Below are 12,538 nucleotides of genomic sequence, written 5' to 3' on the forward strand. Positions count from 1 at the left end.
TCCGGCCAATATACATTTCTTTTAAAAAATATTTTATTATTTTATGTATATGAGTGTTATGCCTGCATTTAGGTAAGTGCACCTGTGTTGTACAATGCCTGTGGAGGACAGAAGAGACTGTCAGATCCCCTGGAACTGGAGTTACAGACAGTTGTTAGCTGCCATGTGGGTGATGGGGTTTGAACCTGGGTCTTCTGCAAGAACAGTCAGTGTTCTTAACCACTGAGCCATCTCTCCAGCCCCTAATATATATTTCTTTTAAGTGCCAGAATACCTAATTACTTTGAAAAAAAAATGTCTTTGGAGGATGGCAAGATTGCTCAATGGTTAGCCCCACAGGTTATCCTCTGACCACACATGTGCTTTACACATGTGCTTCCCACATGTGCAGTATGGCACACACATGTATACACACACCCAGACACACAAATAAATGACCAGATGTAAAAAAAAAAAAACCATAAATATGTCTAGAGCAGAGTCAAATAAGAGCTATGTGCAGCATACCCCTCATTCTAATACCCTGGCAATATGAATTACATTTTTCATAATTAATTCTACCATGACCATTTTCTACCAAAATTCCACCTCCAGAGAACTGACAAAGCTACTTCCTAAGTCCTGAAAGTAGGAATTTGGTAGAAGAGGGTTTGAGATATAGAGAAGAGAGGCACAAACTCTCAAAGTTTGGGAAGAGGAGAGAGCTTTAAGAATAGAGCATGGGCAGGGTGTGGTGCAGTGCATGCCTGTAATCCCAGCACTTGGGAGGCAGAGGCAGGCAGATCTCTGTGAGTTCAAGGCCAGCCTGGTCTACATAATGAGTTCCAGGACAGCTGGGGCTACAGGGAGACCCTGTCTCAAAAAGACCAAAAAAAAAAGAATAGAGCATGAGGGGCTGGAGAGATGGCTCAGCAGTTAAGAACATTGGTTGTTCTTGCAGAAGACTGGGGTTTGAATCCCAGCACCCATATGGCTGCTAACAACTGTCCATAACTCCAGTCCCAGGGGATCTGACAGCCTCTTCTGACCTCCTGGGGCACTGCACCACACGCGTACACTTACCTACATGCAGGCAATACACGCCTACACATAAAATAAAAATTAAAAAAATGTTTTTGCTTCATTGTTTTTCAGCTGCTCTAACATGTTTCCTTCCTCACTCCTGCCAGAGTCCTTTGGCATATGAAATACTTCTATTCCTTCTCTAGCACTGTCTGGATTCATTTAGCGCCTACGAATTTTTCTGACTTTGGTCCAAGTGTCACTTTCTTAGAGAAACCTTAAATACCCTACTCCAATAGGTCTTAAGCCTTCATCTCAATTTGTAAATAACATTATGCATTATTTAGTATGGCTATTTCATGTCTAGTTGAACTAACAGATCTCAAGCTCCATGAAAGGAGTGTCATTAGCTAGTTTTGCTCACCATTGTTATGAAGCACTCAAGGAACATTGGCTGAATGAAGAATTGAATGAATACATCAACTAAGCAAATACGAGTTACCCAGAGGCCTGATGTGATAAGAATGCTATTAATTATATCCTCTTATGGTAGAACCACGCAGTTTTCCCCTCTGATTGCTGTTACGGACCGGGTATTAAATATATATGGAATACTGTTTTGAAAATACCCCATAGCTTGAAGTAAAGCAAGAGCAAACATAATTCTTATCTGCCAAGAAAAATGCGGGGTACCATTAACACAAGCTTGTCTAGCCTGGGACCCTCACAAATGGCCCTTTGAGAAACGCCCTTCTGCAGTGTCTTACTGTCTTTCTAGAGCTTTGACTTGTCCCCTTCACGGCAGCTTCTGGCGCAAGGTACAAAGACTGCAAGCTCCCTATCCTTGACACAAGCGTAGATCAGAGAGAAGCCGACCTAGGATAACAGCGAAAGAACCGGCCTTTCTATTTACTGACAGTCCTAGACAGAACTGTAGTCGGGCTTTGGCAGACCTGCAATGATGTCTTTAGGTATTTCTGCTTCCCAGGACCTCCCGGGTCCTGAAGGGAAGCAAACTGGTGCTGTCCGCCCAGGACAGGATGAGGCTCATCTAACAGTGTGCTTGCTTCCCAAAGTGTCAGCGGCTGCGGGCTGACCCAGCCTAGAGCAGCGGGGGCTGCGGAGGGTCCTCACCCCCAGGGGCCGCGCTTACCCGTCGGGCGAGTACTCCAGGTTGAAGACAGCCCCGTGGGTGCGGGTGCTGAGGTACACGGAGTCCGCGGGGTGGATGGAGCCATACAGGTTGGTCATCGTGCGGAAGTTGTCCCGCGCGGGATCCACGAACAGCCCGCGGCCCAGGCTGCGCTCCCTCAGCCACCCGAACAGTCTGGCGCCAGGGCTACCCAGGCCCGCGCTGAGGCCCTGGAAGCCGCGGCTCCCCGCCCTGCAGTCGGGCCCCGAGTGCCCGCGCGGCGAGGAGGGCGGTGACAGCTCTCCCTGAGCCGGGGAAGCGGACCGCTCCAGAGCTCCCGGGGCCGCCAGCTCTCCAGAGCACGCGGCCGGGGACAACGAGGGGGCGCCCGGGCGGCGAGGGCTGCGGGCGGCCGGCGGAGGAGGCGCCGCGTCAGCTCCGGGCTGCAGAGGCGCAGGCAGCGGAGCGGGAGAGGGAGGCCTGGAGGCTGCGGCCGGCCGTGCGCCGGGCGGCGGCTCTACCGCCCCAGCCTCCCTGTCGCTGCCCGGGCTGTGGGGCCCGAAGGGAAACATGGCCAACGCCCCCGCCCCACCCCCCGAGTCGGAGTCGCTGTCCCGCCGCCCAACACCTCAGCGATCCGGCTCCAGCCGCCACTTCCGGGTGCGGCATCCTAAACCTGCCGGCTGGGAAACCAGCGTCGCCCAGAGGCTGCCCTCCTCTGGGGAAAGGAAAGCAGGGGCACCGCCGAGCTGGGAGCTCCTCAACCCCGGGGGACTGTGAGGTCAGGGGCGACTAGCGGTTAGTGTGAGCGAGGCTGGGTGCCCCGGCCGGGACTGGGCACCCCCAGCAGCTGGGAGCCAGCCCTACAGCTGTAATGAGCGCTGGCTGTGCGCCTGACCAGTCACGAAGCTGGGTCGGATTTTGTATTGTCGCTACTTACACTGAGATTGGGGAGGATGGTATTACTGAGTTAAATAGAGGTCACACAGTAAATCGCACTGCATACCACCTACCCAGCCTAGAAGTCTAAATTAGATTCAAGAACCTTTGCACTTAAAAAGAATCGGTCTGTACCGTGCCTAGAATAAAGGAACCTATTGTTGCCCTAAATTTCTGCCCAACTGTCTGCTACTACCCAGAAAGGCGAGTCATTAAGGCCAGACCCCTCCTCCCTGTAGGAAAGAACAAACGTGCCCCTAGGAGCAATTGAGGGGACCTAGAGACCTGAATCAATTTAGTCTCACAAAAGCTCACTGTCAATTCAGTATGTCAAGCACTGCCCGGAGACGATGGCTAGGCCTTCCTCCTGCTGAGGGTGAATACAATGAACTTGTTTTCAGGAAAGTGTTAGTAGGGAATGGAGGTTTTTCGGAAGTGGAAAGCACAGTCCTCAAGAAGGGGGAGCTTGAGGCAGAAGGAAAGGCAGAGAGATACAAGAACTGACAAGTTTCCCAGGCCTTGGTCAAGAGCAGTATTGCAGGAAGTTCCTATTTGGTGACTATGATGGTATATCTGGAAGAAGGTAATTAAATATTCAGAGACTGAACATTCAGCAAGTCCTCATAGTAGTGTTCCGTTTTTCCCATCTGTGATCTGAGAAAAGAGCAGGAAACAAGTGTCCCAGTTAGAGGATCAAGGAAGCTCTTCTTGTATCTTCTAGATAGCCCTCATGTTGTGCCCACAGAACTGAGGATTAGAGGAGTATTATTTTTATTATTATTGGGGTTGGGAGGGATGGTTTTTCTTTGAGACAGGGTCTCCTTGTAGCCTGGAAGTATGTAGTGTAGGTCAGGCTGGCCTTGATCTCACAAAGATTCACTTGCCTCAGCCTCCCTAGGGCTGGTACTAAAGGTATGGACCACCATGCCCAGATATTATTGGTTTTTGAGACAGGATCTCACTGCAGCTCTGGCTGGTGTGGAGCTGGCTATATGCACCATGGTGGTGCACTACACCCAGAGAGGAATGTTTCATGACACGACTAACAAATGATTAACAAATAATGTAGTTCTTTTCACCTCTGCTCTCTCCCATTATGGCAAAAAATTTATGGTCTGAGAAAAACCTTGACCACAATACATTACTAATACATTTACCTTTTTACATAAGTAAAATCAATCTCAATTTTAAAAGGTGATACATTCCAGGATATTTGAGGTTTAATTCCAACCCTGAAAATCAAGGAATCTGCAGTGAGGTGGTATTGGCTTCAGATAATCAGATCTCACTGTTCAGGAGATTTAAAATTAATATATGATAGCCCCAAAGCCCATTAAGAATTGTTCTCCGGGCTGGGGGTATGGTTCTGTGGTAGAGTACTTGCCTAGCATGTGTCAAGCCCTGACTTTGATCCCAGTACTATGGAGAAGTGTTCACTGATAATTTAGAGAATCTAGAGAAACTAAACAGGAACAAAAAGAGTTTGTAAGTTTACATACAACTCTGTTGTGTAGATAATGATTCTTGAAAAGTTAAAAGGTCACACACTTAAGGCATTGACACACAGAATAAGTCATTTAATAGTAGCCCATTTTAATGTTCATATTTAATGTGTGCATACTCACTTATCCCAAATAATTTTTACTAAATCCTTAAATAAGAGCACATTGCATAAGACTAAAATTTGGTGACATATCAGTAAAAAAAAATTACAGCTTAATTTATAAAGCACTAAGGCTAGAACTAAACTTTAACTGTGCCTGTTCCTATGTGTTAATAAGGAATTAATTTCAAATCAGTCTGTATATACCAGTTTCTATATAACACCATTTTAGAAAACTAAAAACTTTTCAACTTTAATACCCAAAATTGAATTAGACATCCATTCATCAGAAATTCTTAAAGCAGGTGATTTCTGAAAGCAAGTTTCAGGCCAGGCCAGCTAGAGCTATACAATGAGACACTATCTCAAAGGAAAAAAGAAAGAAAGAGAAAGAAAGAAAGAAAGAAAGAAAGAAAGAAAGAAAGAAAGAAAGAAAGAAAGAAAGAAAGAAAGAGAGAGAGAGAGAGGGAGGGAGGGAGGGAGGGAGGGAGGGGGAAGGAAGGGAAAGAAAGAAAGGGAAAGAAAGAAAGAAAGAAAGGAAGGAAGAAAGAAAGAAAAAAATACTTAAAGCATCCTCTAAATTCCTTTGCTTGCTTAATCGCCCTTTTAGATCACAATAGAAGTAAATAATCATCAAAAGTTTTGTTTTGTTTGAGACGGGGTCTCACTATACAGTCCTGGCTGGCCTTGAACTCAGAGATCTGCCCATGTCTGCCTCCTGAGTGCCTACCATGTCCAGCTAGCAAAGGGTTTCTGAATTGTGACACCCAGTCCCACATTGTACATGCCCCTGGATACCCACAACAGTTAGGATCTACTTCATAACCAGGTGGGGAACAAATTTATTTTTTTATTTTTTATTTTTTTGGTATTTTTGAGACAGGGTCTCCCTGTAGCTCCAGCTGTCCTGGATTCACCATGGAGACTATGTTGGCCTCCGAGCGCCACCACACCCGGCCTATTTTTCTTTATCCAATGACTACAATTTTTAAAAAATTATGGCCTGCCAGCGTGGTGGCGCACGCCTTTAATCCCAGCACTTGGGAGGCAGAGGCAGGCAGATCTCTGTGAGTTCAAGGCCAGCCTGGCCTATATAGTGAGTTCCAGGACAGCTGGGGTTACAGGGAGACCCTGTCTCAAAAAAGACAAAAAAAAAAAAATATCTCTTTGTACCCAGTGGATTCCAAAAAAGATAACAATATTTGCAAAATTAATAGTTTACATTTATCCAAATGTGGTGAGTCAAGTACTCAGAAGGCTGAGACAGGAAGTTATCTGACAGCTGGAGTCCAGTCTGGGCTACACAGTGAATTCCAAGCCATCCTGAGCTATAGAATAAGACCCTGTCTCAAAAAGCTAAAGGTAAAGCCAGGTATGGTGGTGTGCACCATTAATCTCAGGCAGAGGCAGGTGAATCTCTGTGATATTGAGGGCAGCCTAATCTCCATAGCAAGTCCAGGCCAGCTGGGGCTGCAGGGAGACTCAGTCTCAAAAAGACCAAAAAAAAAAAAAAAACAAAAAAAACTTACATTTAGCAATAAATGTTCTAGTTTGCTTTCCATTTTTGTGACAAAACACTCTGACCAATACTAACTTGGGGAGGAAAGGGTTTATTTGGTTTACATCTCCTGGGTCACAGTTCATCAGGGAGTTCAAGGTAGGAACCCAGGGTAGGAACCTGGAGGCAGGAGCTGGAGCACAGGCCATGAAGGAACACTGCTTGCTGGCTTGCTTTCCTGGCTCACGCTCAGCCTGCTTTCTTAATACAATACAGAACAACCTGCCCAGGGGTGGCACTGTCCACAGTGGACTGGGCCCTTCCAAATCACTCAAAAATCGAGAAAATGCCCCCACAGACATGACCACAGGCCAGTGCAATGGAGGCAATTCCCCAATTGAGGCTCCCTCAACCCAGGTGTGTCAAGTTGACAACTACAGCTATCCACAATTAATATGGGTTAAGAATGTGTTTGTTTCATGTCCTCTGAGCAGCAGTATTTTTATTATTCCTATTTTACTGATAAGGAAAGTACAGCTCAAAAACATGAAGTAACTTCCCAGGGTCACACAGCTACATCATGGCAGAGCTGGGAACTGATTCAGAGTATACTAGATTCCAAAGACTATAGTGATAACCATTCTCCTTGCTGAAGTAAAATACCAGAAACCACTAAAAATGTAAAAACATTAGACCAACTTAGCGAACCATGGTATGACCACACACTCTACAGCAACCAGGAGGCAATGCCTGGGAAAGTCATCCTGGATGAGCAAAGGGCACTGACTAGAAGGGGCATGCAGTGGGAAAATGGGCTGATCTTTGGGTACCTGCAGGCTAGCAACACAGTCTCCACCCAGGTCAGGCCAGGAGAGAAGACTGGGGGTAGAAAGATCAAGGAACCTCAACTTTGAGGAAATTTAGAGAACAGATTTTTTTTAGTTCCCCAGGTCTAAGAACAAGGACTTCATCGTAGGGAGTAGAAATTTTCAGTGACAAATCCACATTTGCTCCATTTATCATCAGCCTGTTTTCTGTAAACAATTACTATGACCTCTGCTAGACAAAGAGTCTGACTTGAGGTGAGTAAAGGACAAAGTGAGCTGCTTACTGGGGAAATGAGACTTATTTTACATCCAATCTTTGTGACAAGAAAGGATAGAGGCCATTCCAGAATGATAGGAAAATTGAGCCATGTCCACTAAGAAATAAAAGAAAACCTTAAACTCTGATTTGGTTCCCCTAAGAATAATCACTATGGGCCAAATTCACACTGGGAAATGCAAACAGTATAGCATAGTAGAAAGACGACAGCTTTGAAATCAAACTCTGCCATATTATACTTGTGTGCTCCATGCTGAGCTAAACCTCTGAACCATAAGTGTAAAATGGTTATAAGGCTTACTTTAGAGAGAAGAGGATATAGGCCAAGTGACTAGTATCTGGTATAAAGCTGGGGTTCAATTCTTCCCTGAGCCCCAAATCACATATATACAGAAGCAAGTGGAAATAGTAATGGTCTGGAAAAGAACTCAAGTAGCAGGAAGAATTTGAGGTATACTTCCTGAACCATACAGTGCCATAGGTTTTGTCCTTTCCTTGATACAGAGAGGCTCTGAAACTGACACACGGGAGGTGGGCACCAACCTGGTCAGAGAGTACTGGGTTCTTTGAGTAAACCCTGTGCAGGGCACTGTGGACAACCACACTGTATAGGCACTTTTCAGACAGACTGGTCACTACGATGATGAATTCCTTGTCAGCTTTGCTGATCCCACCTGGAAGAAGAAAGGAGACCTGTCCATTCACTTACACGTTACTCCCAATCCCTTGTTTTCTTCACAGTACTTAACACAGTACTTCACTAGTTCTTTTATTTTAGAGAGGAAAAGGGGGGAGAAGTAGAAGAGGAGGGGAGACTTCTTTAACCTAGATGAACCTACTATGTAAGAGTGGAGAAAGGCATAGAAAGGAGAACCCCACTTTAGTACCTGGCACAGTTCTGAGAACTTTACACATTAGCAAGAAAACTAAAGTTCTGAGAAGTTTAAATTTTGCTGAAGTTTGCTTGGGTTTCCTTTAGCAAAAATTCATATTTGAATGTAAGATTAGCCTTTTCCCAGGTAGACAGAGAAGCTACAGAAAGACGCTGCTACTACAAGGCAGAGAGCATTCAATACACTATTCAAAAGGGACAGATGGGGACTGTAGCAGATCAGAGGAGTAATCTCTTGTTATTGGAACCAGGTGAGATGGACTTTAAAGATCTGATTCCCAAAGGCGTGGATAGGCGAAAAGACATCACACAGGCATGACAAGGCGAGCAAAGTTAAAGAGAAGAGACATCTGAGACTCGTGTGCTGCAGGAATAAAATGTAGCCAATTCTGACTCAAATAAACATAAGGAGGCATTGTAGGAGATGAGGCTGGGAAGGCAGGCTAGTAGCAGACCATGGAGAACCACTGTGGCAGACTTGCTGCCTGTCTCCCAGGACCAAGTACTCCCTTCTTCCTTTAATAATTAGGATCTCTTAATGCAGCTGAGTACATAGTCATACAATTTCCTCTATAGCTAGGTGTGGCAGACAAATTCTGCATAATGGGATGTAAGTGGGAGTGATGTGTTCAGCTTCTGTGTCCTGATCTTACAGGGAAGGGACAAGTGACCTCTAGTGCTACTTCTTGCAGGTCAGCATTCATAAGCTTCATGACTGTGTAAGCAAGGCCAGTTCCAAACATGAAACAACACCATGTCACCTCTTAGCATCTCTGATGGAAATTACTAGATGAGAGAGAAGAGACAAGAATCTTTTTATTTTTTTGGGGGGGGGTCTTTTTGAGACAGGGTCTCCCTGTAGCACCAGCTGCCCTGGACTCACTATGGAGACCAAGCTGGCCTCAATTTCACAAAGATCCCTCCCCAGTGCTGGGATTAAAGGTGTGCGTCACCACACCCAAAAAGAATCTTATTTAAACAAATATATACTTTGGCTCTGGGTAGTAGTAACCTGAATCCTAAGTAACAAGTCCTTGTTTTCCAGGTTCATCACTTTATTCTAGAGGCTTTATGCTCTAAGTAAGAGATATGAGCCAAAATTACATTACTTATTTCAATTTTATAACAATAGTCATAAAGCTATATTCAAACATCAGATTCAGAATTCAGAAATGTCACCAGATCTGGCAGTGTATGCTTGTAATCCCAGTACTTGGGAAGCTGAGGTAGAAGGATTGCTGTAATTCAGACCAACCCAGGTTACACAATTACAGGCCAGCTAGGGCTATATAGTGACCCCCATCCCTCTTTCCCTCTGTCTGTATGTCTCTCTCTCCCCTACACACACACACACACACACACACACACACACACACACACACACATACAGAAACCAAACAAACAAACAAAACCAAAGAATCCATAGATGTCACAGAAGCTGAGCTACTCCCTGGCCAGTGATTTGGACTGGGGAAAGAATGTTAGCAGCAGAACCAAGCATCTGGGCCTCACCCAAGAACAAGGTGCCACTGCTTTCCCATGTACCTGTTTCTTTATTGTAGATGGCATTGTAATAAGCAAAGAAAGCTCTGAATTCAGATGGCCGGTAAGACAATGCTTTAAATGCATTTGGTAAAAATTCTATCTGCAGAAAAGGAAAATGACAGGATCACACAAAATGAAATAAATAGCAGAATAAGTCTACTACTGTAGGCTGGGTACTCCCCACACTGTCCGCTGGATGCCAGACGCAATCTTGCAAAGGTTGCCTTCTTACACATGTACCTTTACCTTTTAGGGTATTATAAATGTTATCTCTAAAGGTGCATATAATGGGGTTTAGGGTAGTTAATATTATGAAATTTAAAGATTAATTTTAACACCTAGACTAAATGATAAATCTTATAACTTAGGTTCTCCCACTCAGGTCCTACCTTTTCACAGGAAGGCTGGTAGTGCTCATTGCTTAGAATTAAATTAGTAACTAGCCCTGGTCAGGTGAGGTAGCATGTAGCTTGAGCAAGTCACTCACTTGTCTCAGGACCTCTATTTCCTTATCAGTAAACTGGAGAGGTCCCTAGGCAACTGAGAGCCTTGCTCAAGGCTATATCTTGCAGTGAATAACAGCCTTGGGATTAAAAAAAAAATTATGTGTTGCCTGCATAAAAGTGTGCCCATATGTATAATGTCTGCAGAGCCAGAAGGGGGCATTAGATCCACTGGAACTGGAGTTACAGATGGTTGTTAGCCACCATGTGGGTGCTGAGAACCAAACTGGGGTCCTCTGTAAGAATACTCAGTGCTTTTAACCATTGAGCCATCTCTCCAGCTCCAGCCTTGGGATTTTGACTTTGAATTTTTCAGTATATTTTCTAATGGGATGAGATGGCAGACTGCTGTCAAATTCTTCCCTCTTCCCTTGAAAATAGAACCTGGAGGTTGTTTAGACATAAGGTCAAGATTTCAGGGAATTTTAAACTCTTGTAATTCTAGTGGATGAATCTTGGTTGGTCTAAAGTAATTGTGGTGATTTCATTCCATGCCAGACTGGCATGGGCCACCAGTGACTAATGAGAACTGAAGGGAAGCCTTTATTATTCTCCAGCAGGGGTATGAGGAAAGGAATGCCTTCTTAGCCCCTGCCACTGGCTGTACAAGCCTAAAATCTGCTGCTGCTATAGTCATCCAATGACTGTAAGGGCATAAGTCTGAGCAGTCATCACACTGAGGATAACAGAGCCCCAAAATGAAAGGAAACTAATCCTTGATGATGTCATTGAACCACTGAATTAAACATCCCAGGAATCATTCTATCTGTGGACATGCAGTTAAATGAGATATTGAATTATTCTGTTATACCAGCTAAATTAGATTTCCTGTACAACCAGCAGCTGAAAGCAAACTGATAATAGATGTTAAAGGTTCATTACTGGTCAGAGGACACAGCATAAAGACCTATTTATACTAGTTGAATGTACAGTTTAGAAAGAGTGTGAACAACTGGAGATACTAGTTTTCAACCAGAACAGCCACATTTTTGTCTTTATATAATAGATTTCCAGGCAATATTAGTTTGAAAAACAAAAGTTTAGAATAAATGTCTATATTTTAGGATGGTTGTATTTTGGCAAATAGATCCCCTGCTTTGATAATTTTTTTTTGTTTGTTTTTTGAGACAGGTTCTCTGCAGCCACAGCTGGCCTGGAGTAGAAAACTAGGCTGTACAAAGATCCACCTATCTCTGCCTCCCAAATACTGGGATTAAAGGCATGTGCCACCACATCCAGCTCCAAAAATAATGATGTTTTGACCTAGAAATATATTCAAGATAACATAATTTCATTAAGGAAAACTTACATGAATATCTTTTACAAAAAATAGAGAAGAAAACAATCACAATACTAATAAAGGTTAACTTTGTATAGTAGAATCAGATTGCTCTTTGTTTTTAACTTTTCTACTAAATTTTTAAATATATCTCTCACTTAAGCTGTAAGTACCTGTTCTCATCACATATACTGGTCATACATCAGTCACAAGTGGGCAGAGACTAAGTGACAGAGGCTATGCTTAAAAAGAAAACAGTAAGAACTAAGGTACAGCTAGACTCAGGAAGAGTCCACCCATGGGGGGAACTTGAACAAACTGTGGCAACCAGTACCCATGATAATACTTAGGCCAAAAAGGTCTTTACTGGCACTGACTCCATAGGCCAGGTGTATATCTCACCTTCTTTCCTATTTCCTCCATGAGCTCTACAATGTCACAAGGCAGGTCCTTCTTGTAGGGAATGGGGTAACGACCAATGGATCTGGATTCCTCTTCTTGCTGATCATCAGAAGGATAAGAATTCAGGGTCATGATAGGCAACTTTTTCCAAGCCCTACTTATCACAAGGTGAAGGGACTGAAAGGAAACCAAAGACAAGTTTAAATTAGCTGCCAAAGGAATTGCCTGGAGAGCCACTGGTCCTAAAAGAGAGATGACAAACAGGTTCCATTTCCAGTACCAATTCCCACTGGTTAGAAGTCACTACCTTGAGTAATCCTGAAAAGGATTCTGGGCCTCACAGGAAACAATGCTTAATTAATTGGGAATGTTTGATGTGGGGAGAGGATATGGTGGCCCAAGTAATTTATATTTACAGTACTTGACTTAAAGTCCAGTTCAGGGTTGTGATACAACATTTATCTAGCATTCACAAGGCCCTAAATTGGATCTTCAACATGGGGGAGGGGAATAAAAAAAAAAGAAAGGTACGCCAGGCATGGTAGCATGCATGCTTTTGACCCCAGCACTCGGAAGGCAGAGGCAGATGGATCTCTATAAGTTCAAAGCCAGCCTGGTCTACATAGTGAGTTCCAGGAC

At 44.2% G+C, this 12,538-nt stretch overlaps 1 protein-coding gene across 2 annotated transcripts in view; it reads right to left on the bottom strand.

The window, feature by feature from the left end:
* Dcaf10 (DDB1 and CUL4 associated factor 10) overlaps positions 1-2,778 on the bottom strand; it is a 61,363-nt gene extending 58,585 nt beyond the window's left edge. Inside the window, exon 1 of one of the 2 annotated variants that reach the window (XM_029570729.1) lies at positions 2,156-2,778. In XM_029570729.1, coding sequence (XP_029426589.1) covers positions 2,156-2,706 — 551 coding nt within the window. In that variant the 5' untranslated portion in view covers positions 2,707-2,778. The remainder of the gene's footprint in view (positions 1-2,155) is intronic. The other variant, XM_008847672.2, reaches the window with a different exon arrangement.
* Between the last annotated feature and the right edge of the window lie 9,760 nt (positions 2,779-12,538).

The sequence above is a fragment of the Nannospalax galili genome, unplaced genomic scaffold (genome assembly GCF_000622305.1).
Source record: "Nannospalax galili isolate Female #2095 unplaced genomic scaffold, S.galili_v1.0 scaffold263, whole genome shotgun sequence".
NCBI classification, from domain to species: Eukaryota; Metazoa; Chordata; class Mammalia; order Rodentia; family Spalacidae; genus Nannospalax; species Nannospalax galili.